At 36.4% G+C, this 15,088-nt stretch overlaps 1 protein-coding gene across 2 annotated transcripts; it reads right to left on the bottom strand.

The window, feature by feature from the left end:
• Positions 1-534: 534 nt before the first annotated feature.
• Positions 535-10,949, bottom strand: LOC130684525 (chromatin remodeling regulator CECR2-like). Of its 2 annotated transcripts, XM_057505420.1 has the most exons (8): positions 10,922-10,949; positions 8,878-9,009; positions 8,453-8,584; positions 6,835-6,966; positions 5,964-6,116; positions 4,702-4,845; positions 4,280-4,423; positions 535-1,077 (listed from the first exon to the last, which is right to left on the bottom strand). In XM_057505420.1, exons 2-8 carry the CDS (start codon positions 9,006-9,008, stop codon positions 891-893), a joined length of 1,023 nt encoding a protein of 340 aa, XP_057361403.1. In that variant the 5' UTR covers position 9,009; positions 10,922-10,949; the 3' UTR covers positions 535-890. The 2 variants fall into 2 exon arrangements, 1 of the variants encoding a protein (XP_057361403.1); XR_008998794.1 differs by lacking the exons at positions 5,964-6,116; positions 6,835-6,966; positions 8,453-8,584; positions 8,878-9,009; positions 10,922-10,949 and adding an exon at positions 5,112-5,139.
• Positions 10,950-15,088: the final 4,139 nt, after the last annotated feature.

A 15,088-nucleotide genomic window follows, 5' to 3' on the forward strand; every position in this document is an offset into this window, starting at 1 on the left:
AGAAGCAGGTGGCGGTTGGGCAGGAGTGGTTGACCTCGGCCAATCCCAGAACTCCTGCAGCCACAGTGGGACAAGGCCCCAGAGAGGTGTGGAGACCTCAACCCACTGGCAACCCCACAGACCTGTCTGGTCTGGGGGGCTCAGCGGGCATGAGGGGCACAGTTACAGGGCTAGTTGCCCCATGGACATCCCAGGGAACAGACTGGGAGGGGGCGGGAAACAGCCAGCCTGGCTCCTGGTGCCCTGGGTCGGTGCACTCCTGCCCCAAGAATCCACGCCCACCCACTGTGGGGCCACCACCAGGGCAGGTCCAGGGCCACTCAGCACTAGGAGGACCGGACACCTGAGGAAAGGCCTGGCCACAAGGGGTCCATCCTGCTCGGAGACATTCCTCCTAAAACATTCCTTGTATTTTCAAGATTTAAAGCAATTTTCTAGTTTCTCCTTTTCACAGAAAATGAAGATTCTGAATGTGGTTTAATCATGAATAATTCATAAAATTAAATACATTCACTAAAAAATAAACTTACAAAATATAAAAAGGAAAAGTAGATATTTATTGAGAGGGAAAGGAGAACCATCTCCCACATTAGAGCTCTGGTGTTGAATATTCAGTGCGATTTGATATATTTTAATTGCTATTACTCTATAACACCCTTACCTTTGAAAATTCTTTGGGTGTGCTTCCCTGTTCTACCTAAATTAGCTGATAAATCACACAAACCAATAACCAAGGGCCTTGGTTGTTGTAGGAGTGAAGCCTTTAAAAATGGTATCATTCTTCTGATACTGTTTTTGTGTGTGATACTTTTACTAAGATAAAAAGTCATTATGCGTGTGCCTTGCACACTTATGTAAAATATAGTTGACATTGCTGGTCTTATTCGCCCTTATTGAAAAGGAAAAAAGAGATTATTGTAGCTTCGGCTCACTTTGAGAGTATCTGTCCACTTTTTCTCAAAATACGTCCTCATACTGTGGCCAGCTCTGCCTGTATCAGAATCATCTTGATTAAATGCTTCACAGTTGTCAAAAACAAGCCTGACATCGACAGCAAAGGTTTCCAGGTTTGGATACCTGAAAGAAAACACATGATTTAGAGGTTCTTTTGTAGGGTGGCTTTGTTTTGTAAACAAATGAAATGATAATAAAAGGTAAAATAAAAAGTAAAACTGAAAAGGTAAGAGAAAAAAAGATAATTGCATTTAAGCAGAAATAAAACACCTTATCTCCTCTTACAAATGGAACATTTTAAAACTTCCATGTGTTCTGGACTATAAAGGATATAGACAGGTTAAATGGAAAAAACAGATTTCTCAGAAGATCAAGATATATTTCAACTAACTAGCATTTCTCCCCCCATCCAATTTCCGGTTTGACTTGAATCACAATTCCAGCCCAGAACTCATTCCACTTGACTAGTTTAACTTTTCTGACCAATTGTAGCACTTGTAGTACCCTATGACCCACATTCAAAACAACTAGTTTCATTAGAAATAATGTCAATGCCTCCTATGCATGATACACATTACAGCTGCCCTGGACCCTTCACGTACATCCCAGGACATGCCACTCTGTGTTAAATCTTCCCCATTTCCTCTTTCTCTTCTCTTTTCAACCGTGCTCTTTTCTCAAGCAATGGATTATGATGATCCCAACAACAAAACAGCACGTGTTATCCCTTCACAGAGAAACACTATGAGGATCTGCCCTTCCATTGGAAGCACTTGGCGTCTGTGCTTTTTTGGTGTGATAAACCTGATTCTCTTTCTCTGTAAGAGCACAGAGAAGACAGATTGGTGAATGTACCTGCCTAAGCTTTTTGGTAAAAAAAGACTGCCTTGTTTCAAGCCAACTCAAGCCAAATCAATATATTTTGAAGGAGGGCTTTTGGATATCCAAATTTAAATTAATTCTAATATATGATGATAAGCTGAACACTAATTTACCTTTTAGAAATACCTATGAAGTACACACGGGAGCTCTGAGACCTGGTAAAAGTGGAACTATTTCTTTCATCAAATACCTTATATAGTGTTTTTCACTCTCTCAGGATATATGCAGTAATAAGAGAATTAAGTCAGTACTTATGTAACCTCACCCATTTTCCTATTCTTCTGGGAATTATTATTTTTATTCAGGTGACGACATTCACATAACATAAAATTGGCCATTTTAAGGTAGATAATTTAGTGGCACTTGGTATATTCCACACATTCTACTACCACCACCTCTATTTAGTTTCAAAACATTGTCATTACCCTAAAGTGAAACCTCATACCCAACCCATTAAACAGTTACTCTCCATTCCTCCCTATCCCAGTTCCCGGAAACAACTAATCTGCTTTTCTGTCTCTATGTATTTACCTATTCTGTGTATTTCATAAAAATAGAATCATACAATGTATGAGAATAGTTTTTATAAAATATTTTAATATTACTCAGAGAAATATTTCGCTCTTTAGACTCTTCCTTACTACAAGAAAAGGTTAATGATTACTCTCAAGGAGACTGGAATCCAGGAAAGAATTCTCGGTGAGATTCTAGGTGCGGTGAGTGCGGTGCTCACATCTCTGCCGTCCCTTCACAGGACAGGGCAGCTGACGGAACCCAGACTCATTAAACTAGGCACCTCCTCCCCTCTGTTCTATAAATTTCTGATTTAAATATTTGAAATATTGTTGTGAGTTTTGTTTCCAGCTCATTAGTTTGGGCTTAATTGAACAACCTGAAGTTAGAGGAGCTTGAATCCACTGAATTTTGCCTCCGACACAGCTGGCGTCATGAACGGGATCATACAGAACTGCTCCCCTCCGCCTGCCTCCCTCTGCTATGTTCCTCCTCCATTCACCAGTACTCGTTCTCAAAAGGGAGCTCCAAGTTTTGGTAATGTCTAAGCTCTGTTTTAATGTTTGAACCTGTGTGTTTTGGGGATTTTGAGGCTGAAGTTCATCCTCCACCCAGGGACTGGAGAATCGCAGAAGATAAAGTCAAGAGTTGATTTAAACACTGGTAAAGTCTTCCTGTGTAAGTCTGTCCTAGCCATGTGCTACCCACCTAAACATCTGAGCAAAAGAACTAGTTCCTATCTAGACACCAGCTTCTGCTGTTTGGTTCATATTAGAACCAATATTTTAACAGTCTTAAATGTTTTCTGAATTTTAATTTTTTAAAAAGTAAATAGAACCTTTTGAAAGACTGGCATTTCAGCCTACAAACAAATTAGTCATTTTGTCAACTTCTTAAATCCTTGGATATATATAAGAATGTTGGTCACTAATGAGTTAAGTTCTAATCAACACTTCTAAATTGAATATAAAATTATAGAACACGGTCATTTTCTCCCAAGGAATATCCAGGAGGGATCAATTAATACACTGTTAAATAATGCTTTTAAAAAACACAGTAAGAATGTAATCAAAATATATTTTATGGTTCTTTTTCATGTAAAGTTCCTTTTTTCTCCAGAATTACTGGTGAATTTGCCTGCAGTTATGGGCACAAGCTACATTAACCAAAAGCAGTATATAGGAATAAAGGGAGCAGGGAGAATGGAGTAGAGGGCCCATGCAGCTCCACAGCTCCTGGCCATTCTCACGTGAAATGCTTTATGTGGGTTTGTTCTGTAAACAAACAGCCTCATTCCTTCCTGTGGTTCCACAGGAGTCCAGTATCCAGAACCAACTAAAGCCCACTGACAGTGGTCACTCCCTGGCAGGAGTCTGAAGTCGTTTTAACAAAAATCATTAACTGTGACCAGGAAGCCACTTTACCCTTCGATAGGATCACAAAGACCATATGGTAGAGAGGAGCAAATAATTTTCTTCTACTTTTAACACAGGCCTTTTTTGTAATCTATGATTCATTGTAAAGCTTTCATTACTTAAAATTAACAATGATCCATCTTATAATAATCTGAAAATATTATGAAATCAATTTTTGTTAAATGCACATGAAATGGTATTGATATCCCAATGATGCACAATATAAGCTCCAGCTTACATGTCACTTAGTCACTTTGGGAGGCTTCCCTGATACTTTTCCTTAACTCCCAGGCTAGGTTTGGTGGCCTTCCAAAGTCAAAACAGCTTTATTACACTATTTCTAATTACTGATATAATTTTAATTGACTTGTCTTCCGTATCATACTACCTTAACCACACATATATATCCTGTCTCTAAAGGCAGGGCTTGTAATTGATGTATTCTTGGCTCACTATAAGAGTACTGAGCACATAACAAACATTCAATAAACACTGAATAGAAATGATGTACTTACTGTCCACTAATTAATTTCTCTCTAATTGTGGAAAAATCCATAGGCTTCTTAATAACTTTGGTATAACCAGGAACAAAGTTCAAGTTTACAGGAAGACGAAAAGGCCATGCATCCTCATGATTTTCTATTTCGGTAAGGATCATACTAGAGAAAATAATATTTGAAATCAATATCCATGCTTTAGAGTTACCTATCTTTAGTAAAAGTTTAGCTTTTATTCTCTTTCAAGTAAACACAATGCAAATTAATTCATAAAAAACGAAGAAAGAATACATTTACTTATAGTACAGAGTTGACATTATGTAGGAAAATTCTTATTTACGCAAACTATCAAAAAGTCACCTTTAATATGTAGTGGAAGGTTTCTAAACAGATACAGTGGGATGTTATGAACATATAGGACAGGGGAAGAGAAATAATACCTGCACAGGTCCTTACAGTCATCTCGTTTTGCTTTCTTAACACAAGTAAAACTTGGTTCTGACGAGTTACCAGAAGTGTTTTCCTCCCTTTTTCTTTTTCTCTGCTCTTTGCTGAGATGAGTTTCTATTTCATTAAGGTTCTTACTAGAGAAAATAATGTTTGAAATCAATATCCATGCTTTAGGGTTATCTATTTTTAGTAAAAGTTTAGCTTTCATTCTCTTCCAATGCAAATTAATTCATCAAAACACATGAAAGAATACATTTACTTAGAGTACAGAGTTGACATTACATAGGAAAATTCCTATTTACACAAACGGTCCCAAAGTCACCTTTAGTATGGTGGAAGGTTTCTAAACAAATACAAGGGCATGTTATGAACATACAGGACAGGGGAACAGAAATAATACCCGCAAAGAGTCAGGTCCTTAGAGTGTTTCCTTGTCTTAACGGAACTAAAAGTTGGTAGTTTGGCCCAGTCACAAGTGTTTTCCCCTGTTTTTTTTTTTCTCAACGCTTCGCTGAGGCGAGTATGCATATCAGTGAGGATCATCCTAGAGAAAATAATGTTTCAAATCAACATCCATGCTTCAGAGTTATCCATCTTTAGTAAAAGTTTAGCTTTCATTCTCTTTCAAGTAAAGACAATGCAAATTAATTCATAAAGAAGATGAAAGACTACATTTACTTATAGTACAGAGTTGACATTACATAGGAAAATTTCCACTCACAAAAACTGTCAAAAAGTCACCTGTAATATGGTGGAGGTTTTCTAAACAAATACAATGGGAGATGTTATGAACACATAGGACAGGGGAACAGAAATAATACTGGGAAAAAGTCATGTCCTGGTAGAGGTCCGGGTTCTCTATCAGTTCCTTAGAATAAGTAAAAGGTGGTAGTTCTTTCAAGTCACAAGTGTTTGCCTCCATTTTTCCTTTTATCAACTCTTCACAAAGGCGATTTACCATTTCAGCAAAGACGAAACTAGAGAAAATAATGTTTCAAATCAACATCCATGCTTCAGAGTTACCCATCTTTAGAAAAAGTTTAGCTTTCATTCTCTTTCATGTAAAGACAATGCAAATTAATTCATGGAAAGGATGAAAGAATACATTTACTTATAGTACAGAGTTGACATTACATAAGAAAATTCATATTTACACAAACGGTCAAAAAGTCACCTTTACTATGGTAGAAGGTTTCTAAGCAAATACAATGGGATGTTATGAACATACAGGACAGGGGAACAGAAATAATACCGGCAATTAGTCAGGTACAGAGACTCCTTTTGTTTCGGTTCCTTAACAGAGATACAACTGGGTTGTTTTGACAAGCGACCTGAATCATTTTCCTCTGTTGTTCCTTTTCTCTGCTCTTTGCTTAGATGAGTTTCCATTTCATTAAGGTTCGTACTAGAGAAAATAATGTTTGAAATCAATATCCACGCTTTAGAGTTATCTATCTTTAGTAAAAGTTTAGCTTTCATTCTCTTCCAAGTAAAGACAATGCAAATTAATTCATAAAAACACATGAAAGAATACATTTACTTACAGTACAGAGTTGACATTACATAGGAAAATTCCTATTTATGCAAATGGTCAAAAAGCCACCTTTAGTATGGTGGAAAGTTTCTAAACAAATACAAAGGGATGTTATGAACATACAGGAAAAGGACACAGAAATAATACCCGCAAAGAGTCAGGTCCTTAGAGTGTTCTCGTTTCAGTGTCTTAACGGAACTAAAAGTTGGTAGTTTGGACAAGTCACATGTGTTTTCTCCGTTTTTCCTTTTCTCAACTCTTCGCTGAGGCGAGTTACCATGTCGGCAAGGATCATCCTAGAGAAAATAATGTTTCAAATCAACATCCATGCTTCACAGTTATCCATCTTTAGTAAAAGTTTAGCTTTCATTGTCTTTCAAGTAAAGACAATGCAAATCAATTCATAAAAAAGATGAAAGAATACATTTACTTATAGTACAGAGTTGACATTACATAGGAAAATTCCTATTTACACAAACGGTCAAAAAGTCACCTGTAGTATGGTGGAACCTTTCTAAACAAATACAATGGGATGTTATGAACATATAGGACAGGGGAACAGAAATAATACTGGCAAAAAGTCACGTACTCAGCCTCTACTCGTTTCGGTGTCTTAACGGAACCAAAAGTTGGTAGTTTGGACAAGTCACAAGTGTTTTTCTCTGCTTTTTCTTTTCTCAACTCTTCACTGAGGCGAGTTACCATGTCGGCAAGGATCATCCTAGAGAAAATAATGTTTCAAATCAACATCCATGCTTCACAGTTATCCATCTTTAGTAAAAGTTTAGCTTTCATTGTCTTTCAAGTAAAGACAATGCAAATCAATTCATAAAAAAGATGAAAGAATACATTTACTTATAGTACAGAGTTGACATTACATAGGAAAATTCCTATTTACACAAACGGTCAAAAAGTCACCTGCAGGTTCCCAGGAATGTGTTGTTTTAATTTGTCTGATTTTTCTCAAACTATTCAAATTCAGTTAGACAATATCCATCATATCATTGATAAGTTTTCACAAATGCCTAGGGTGCCTAACTGGTTTTTTTGGTTTCACTGGAGATGGCTGGTAATTGTAGGTCTGCTTTTGTTATGTAGCTGTATTCCTATTATGTTAATGTGTGTGCACAATTTAATTAGTAGTTTAAAACCTATCATGCTTATGTTACTCTACAAGAAGATATGTCAAAGAAATAATCAATCTTCCCATGTTTTCTTCAGTCTGCTACTTCTATAGCTTCTCTTCTTCCTTCATAATTACAACCCCTAAGTAGAATTCGTGCCTCATATCGAAATTACCGAGTATCATAATTCTTCCAAGTGGTAAAGATACCTCAAGACAAATGCTGGGGATAGAAGCCACAGGGCATAAATCTGCAAAGAAGTAAAAAGCTAACCTTTTCAAACAATATTGCTTCTCTCTCGCTTACCAACTTTACATTTCCCTGTATGGCCCCGGAAGATGACTGGTGAGCCAGAGACGGGTAAGATTCCTCAAGGGAGGAATAACCTAAGACAGGCACAGTTGCAGGGGGGCCATCAGGTGAGAAATTGGGGATCAACAGAGGTGAGGCTCAGAACCTCATCCCATCTGTTTTGAGAGAAATCTTCTGCATCCGTGGATGTTTTGTTGCCCTTCTCTAGCTTGGATTAATACTTAGTCTATAGGCACACACCTGATCATCTACATTTGCCCTCTTACAGCACTAAACTATGTTTTCTACCTTTATCTTGCATCTACCTACCACTACAGCATTTTATTTAAAAAATATAATAATAATAATAATAAGGGAGAAATGTGGGATTCACATATAAATCAAGTATAAAAATCAAACGAATAATATTTGACCTGATTGTTTATAGTTCATGATGCGTGATCAAAACCGAAAGTTTCTGTGATGACTGCCCTTGCACTGTTCACCATGTAAGAACTTATTCACTATGTAAGAACTTGTTCATCATGCTTCAGAAGATTGGAGACTGCTGAGAATTAGGCTTGGGGTTGATTAATGATTGTGCATTGAGTCCCCTATACAGAATTTTATTGTTGTTAACAACCATTTGATCAATAAATATGAGAGATGCCCTCTTAAAAAGAAAAAAAAAGTCACCTGTAGTATGGTGGAACCTTTCTAAACAAATACAATGGGATGTTATGAACATATAGGACAGGAGAACAGAAATAATACCGGCAAAAAGTCACATACTCAGCCTCCTCTCTTTTCGGTGTCTTAACGGAACCACAAGTTGGTAGTTTGGACAAGTCATCAGTGTTTTTCTCCATTTTTCCTTTTCTCAACTCTTTGCTGAGGCGAGTTACCATGTCAGCAAGGATCATCCTAGAGAAAATAATGTTTCATTTCAACATCCATGCTTCACAGTTATCCATCTTTAGTAAAAGTTTAGCTTTCATTCTCTTCCAAGTAAAGACAATGCAAATCAATTCATAAAAAAGATGAAAGAATACATTTACTTAGAGTACAGAGTTGACATTACATAGGAAAATTCCTATTTACACAGACGGTCAAAAAGTCACCTGTAGTATGGTGGAACCTTTCTAAACAAATACAATGGGATGTTATGATCATATAGGACAGGGGAACAGAAATAATACCGGGATAAAGTCACATACTCAGCCTCCTCTCTTTTCGGTGTCTTAACAGAACCAAAAGTTGGTAGTTTGGACAAGTCACAAGTGTTTTTCTCCATTTTTCCTTTTCTCAACTCTTCGCTGAGGCGAGTTACCATGTCAGCAAGGATCATCCTAGAGAAAATAATGTTTCAAATCAACATCCATGCTTCACAGGTATCCATCTTTAGTAAAAGTTTAGCTTTCATTGTCTTTCAAGTAAAGACAATGCAAATCAATTCATAAAAAAGATGAAAAATACATTTACTTATAGTACAGAGTTGACATTACATAGGAAAATTCCTATTTACACAAACGGTCAAAAAGTCACCTGTGGTATGGTGGAACCTTTCTAAACAAATACAACGGGATGTTATGAACATATAGGGCAGGGGAACAGAAATAATACCGGCAAAAAGTCACGTACTCAGCCTCCTCTCTTTTCGGTGTCTTAACAGAACCACAAGTTGGTAGTTTGGACAAGTCGTAAGTGTTTTTCTCTGTTTTTCCTTTTCTCAACTCTTCGCTGAGGCAAGTTACCATGTCGGCAAGTATCATCCTAGAGAAAATAATGTTTCAAATCAACATCCATGCTTCACAGTTATCCATCTTTAGTAAAAGCTTAGCTTTCATTGTCTTTCAAGTAAAGACAATGCAAATCAATTCATAAAGATGATGAAAGAATACATTTACTTATAGTACAGAGTTGACATTACATAGGAAAATTCCTACTTACACAAATGGTCAAAAAGTCACCTGTGGTATGGTGGAACCTTTCTAAACAAATACAATGGGATGTTACGAACATATAGGACAGGGGAACAGAAATAATACCAGCAAAAAGTCACGTACTCAGCCTCCTCTCTTTTCGGTGTCTTAATGGAACCACAAGTTGGTAGTTTGGACAAGTCAGAAGTGTTTTTCTCTGTTTTTCCTTTTCTCAACTCTTCGCTGAGGCGAGTTACCATGTCGGCAAGTATCATCCTAGAGAAAATAATGTTTCAAATCAACATCCATGCTTCACAGTTATCCATCTTTAGTAAAAGTTTAGCTTTCATTGTCTTTCAAGTAAAGACAATGCAAATCAATTCATGAAAAAGATGAAAGAATACATTTACTTATAGTACAGAGTTGACATTACATAGGAAAATTCCTATTTACACAAACGGTCAAAAAGTCACCTGTAGAACGGTGGAACCTTTCTAAATAAATACAATGGGATGTTATGAACATATAGGACAGGGGAACAGAAATAATACTGGCAAAAAGTCACGTACTCAGCCTCCTCTCATTTTGGTTCCTTAACAGAGGTACAACTGGGTTGTTTTGACAAGTGACCCAAATCGTTTTCCTCCATTGTTCCTTTTCTCTGCTCTTTGCTTAGATGTGGTTCATATACCAATACCAATGAAACAGGATACTCCTATTTACTGATGTCTGCCACTTCATGCACTACTTAAAGCCATAAAAGCTGCACCATTGGCCATAAGGGCATCTAAAAGGCACAGTATGAAAATAAGATAAGCACTACCAGTAGCTTGGAGTTTGATCATCTCATTTTATTTCAGACTTCAAAAATCAAAGTTGTAACGTCTAATCAATTCTTTTTAGTATCCCCCAAAGGGATATTTCTAATATCACTTCTAAAATTTACCTATAAAACACGAATCTATTTCATATTCTCTCATCAACCTAACTGAAAATTCCCATTGTATTCAATGGCAGTTTTGCATCAGGAAAGATGGGAGAATATGGGTCACAATTGTACCTGATTTGTACAGTTATCGAACTTTCATTTTAACATCAGTAACACAAATTTTCGGACAGCGGCCTTCAATAAGGCTTACACAATTCAGTTAAAAATCTTGGGGACAGATCATACTTATAGACAGACAAGGAGATGTATGCAATGCACTGTGCTGTAAAGCCATGCAGCAGTATGTAATATGACAGCAGCCAGTGCTACACTTTATGCATTGCTATGACAACCATATCACAACCAAATCACAATGCGGTGTTAGATGGACAAAAATAAACATACCCATACCATATCTAGTCTATGCCTCTCCACCTCCCAGTAGAAAGAGTTGGCATAACATTATGAAACAGAAATCACATAGTCATGAAACCAATTTTTAACCACCCAAAAGACACCAATACGAAAGCAAGGCAATAATTGTAAGATGAAGGGAAAACTTAAGGGGGAATCATAATGGAAATTTTTAAGAATATATTTTCAAGATGCTTCCCAAATTAAGATTTAAGAAAAATCATAAAATGTACATTTCAACAATTGTTTAACTTTATGTCTACAGACCTGATGCTTCAGAACAGCTTGTTGTCTTCTGATTTCTTTCTCCTAAAAAATAAAAAGCTTTTAATATATAATTTCAGGGAAGATTTAGAACATGTTACAAGTATTGCAAGTTCCTTTTCTGAGGTTCTATAGTTGTCCATTAGGTCGAACTATATAAAATTGTAAATATGTAATCATTTTTTACTTACAAAATAGGCAATTTCATGCGGTTCTACCTAACACATAAAAACTGTATGACAATATCAAGGATCTTTATTCAGCAGGCATTTAAACTTAAAATTCAAGGACCTCATGCCACATTTCAATAGCACATTTACTGAACCGACTGACCTAGATTGTCAGAACATGTCAGATACAAATGGGACATGTATTTTTTATCATTTTAACAATAAAATATTTATTAAATAAATCTAATAAGTAGATTTGGCACAACCCTGAAATCTAACTAACTCGAACTCTCTCCACTCTGAATATAAATTGCCAAACAGTCTATAATTAACAGCATCTATATCATTTTATATACTGTAAGTGAATGAGAGTGATGACAGACAATGGGATCAGCCTGAGATTCTCACGCCTGCCTAGGACTCAGCAGACCACTCCAAAGGGTGGGGCTTGATGCAAGCTATTCTATGAAGGCTAATAATTTAAATATTTTTATAAAGGTAAAATCTGGGTGAAATTAATATTAAGGGAAGCCATGAAAAAGGGTAGAAATCTAAAGAACAAAGTAAGAAGGTCTATATAAAAAGGTGACAAACAGTTCCCTGGCTTTATAAACTACACAGCAAAACGCAGTCTGTAGGAAATTCTACAAATTACCCAGTTTATTCAACAAATAAATTTCAAGAAGTGAAAACACTGTGAGAATATTAAAGGGGCCTTAAAGGATGTATCAAACATGCCCAATGTTTGGATCTTACCTAGATTTTGATTCAAATAGACAAACTGTTTAGGAAATTCTTAGAGTTAAGAATTTAAACAATGAAAATTTTGAACAATGTCTGATATTTGATATCAAGAAATTATCATTTTAAAGTATAATGGTATTGTGATACTTTTGTAGAAAACAAGAATTCTTATCTTTTAGATACATTTATAGATGAAGTACGATGTCTAAAATTTGCTTCAACAAATTATGGAAGAGGAGTAGATGGGAATATATGTAAAACAATATTGTTCATATGATAATTTCTAAAGCTGATGATAGGTACATGATGTACATTATCTTGCCTACTTTTGTGATATTTCAGATTTCCCACTATAAGTCTCCTCGTGGAAACACATACACCAGCATAAAGCTAGTGTACTACAGGAATAAGCCTGCTTAGTGCATAGGTAATAATCAAGAGCTGGTTGTCCTCCATAAGGAAATCAAAACAAATACACTGTTATGTGACCTTATTTAGAGTCCCAAGTAGTATGTCCAGACATAGGAAAAACATTCTTTCAAAATAACCTTTCTAAAACAATTTTTAAATTACCTTATACTTTTTTGAGAGAGAATTCCTTTGGTGTGAAGGTTAATAAGATTTTTTTAGTGTTCCTTTTTCCTTAAAAGAACCTTAAAGCAGGATTCAGCCTGAACCACTCTGGACACTTCTGCAACCAGAGCCAGCAGTCCTGACTGCCCTTTATGCTGTGGCATCAGGCTCGGAATGATGGCATATGATGACCTCACACAATGGGTGCCATGGACACAAGCACTGCTCTTGCTCCCATCACGGATGACAGTTACACCCCACAGTCCAAGCACCGTGCTCTGTCCGAGGCATTTTGAATGTGTTGTTTACTTTAATCTTCGTAATCATTTGACCTAGTAAGGTGGGTTTCACTGTCCCTATATTACCATTGAGGGAACCACAGGCCCACTGAGGTTAAATCATTTCCTGAGGTACACTGGCAATAAGGAACAGCAATGTGTGATTTGAACCCAGGACTGTCTCTCTCTAAAACCTGGGGTCTTGGCCACTACATGTACTTCACTGTTATTGCAAAGACATTTTTATACTTGATACTGATCACAATATTCAGGATGAAAGCATAGTCAAGATGATGTTATGGAAAAAACCAATGCACATACTCAGTGTCTACATATCAAAAACATATCTATACTAAAACTTTTCAGTAATTCCCATTTTTAATATTAATCCTGAGGAGAGAATTTTGGCTTAGATTTCAAATGAAGTCAGTAGGAACAGCAGTTGTACTAACTGCATTTTTACACCCTAAAACACTAAGAAGGAATCCGGCAAAACAGTTTTATGTTCACCAGCATGGGGAGCTTTTGATTGAATTTCAAGGGTTCAATCAATTAAGCTTTTTTTAATCCAGTTATGATTTTTACATAGTTATATTTTATTCAGCTAGGAAAATATACCTGTGACAAAAAAGGAACAGATTATCTTGGTGTCCAAAATTCACCTGAAAAATGACATCATTTACATTTTTGCTTTAGGCATTTATAAATAAATACTTTCTAAGGGCGATTCACGTATCGGGCTTTTTCATAAAATGAGAAATGGATTGTTAGGAAAAGCTGAAGCTTGTATTAAAAGTTTAATTCACTGAACAGTCAAATCAATTGTGGGTGAGGAAAAAAAGAAGTATTTTTCTCAATAAACTTTCCTTAGAAAAAGCAAATATAATTTATATCATTTGATTCCTATGCTTTTTTTCATTCAGAAATTATGCATAAAAAGGAGTTTATTCTTTTTTCATTTCCAAGACTAAGATAGTAAATGGTTCCTGAAAATAATCTTTCTTAAGATTTAAAAGAAACAGATAGAGAAAAAAGATGACTAAGAAGATAGAGATGGTGACAGATCAAGCCTTTTATACCATTATAATTCTCCTTTCTACAGCTACTAATTTAAATCTTTAGCAGTAACACATTCATTCCTATAAATACTATCGTGAGAGAGAAGGAAAAAAAGGTTTACAGACACACATACACCAGCATAAAGCTAGTGTACTACAGGAATAAGCCTGCTTAGTGCATAGGTAATAATCAAGAGCTGGTTGTCCTCCATAAGGAAACCAAAACAAATACACTGTTACCTGTCCTTACTTAGAGTCCCAAGTAGTATGTCCGGACACAGAAAAGCATCCTTTCAAAATAACCTTTCTAAAACAATTTTTAAATTACCTTATACTTCTATTTTGAGAGAGAATTCCTTTGGTGTGAAGGTTAAGAAAATTTTCTTAGTGTTCCTTTTTCCTTAAAAGAACCTTAAAGCAGGATTCAGCCTGAACCGCTCTGGGCACTTCTGCAACCAGAGCCAGCAGTCCTGACTGCCCTTTATGCTGTGGCACCAGGCTCGGAATGATGGCATATGATGACCTCACACAATGGGTGCCATGGACACAAGCACTGCTCTTGCTCCCATCACGGATGACAGTTACACCCCACAGTCCAAGCACCATGCTCTGTACGAGGCATTTTGAATGTGTTGTTTACTTTAATCTTCGTAATCATTTGACCTAGTAAGGTGGGTTTCACTGTCCCTATATTACCATTGAGGGAACCACAGGCCCACTGAGGTTAAATCATTTCCTGAGGTGCACTGGCAATAAGGAACAGCAATATGTGATTTGAACCCAGGACTGTCTATCTCTAAAACCTGCAGTCTTAGCCACTACATGTACTTCACTGCTATTACAAAGACATTTTTATACTTGATACTGATCACGATATTCAGGATGAAAGCATAGTCAAGATGATGTTATGGCAGGGTTATGGAAAAAACCAATGCACATACTCAGTGTCTACATGTCAAAAAATATCTATACTAAATCTTCTCAGTAATTCCCATTTTAAATATTAATTCTGAGGAGAGAATTTTGGCTGAGATTTCAAATGAAGACAGTAGGAACAGCAGTTGTATTAACTGCATT

Source organism: Manis pentadactyla, chromosome 8 (assembly GCF_030020395.1).
Source record: "Manis pentadactyla isolate mManPen7 chromosome 8, mManPen7.hap1, whole genome shotgun sequence".
NCBI classification, from domain to species: Eukaryota; Metazoa; Chordata; class Mammalia; order Pholidota; family Manidae; genus Manis; species Manis pentadactyla.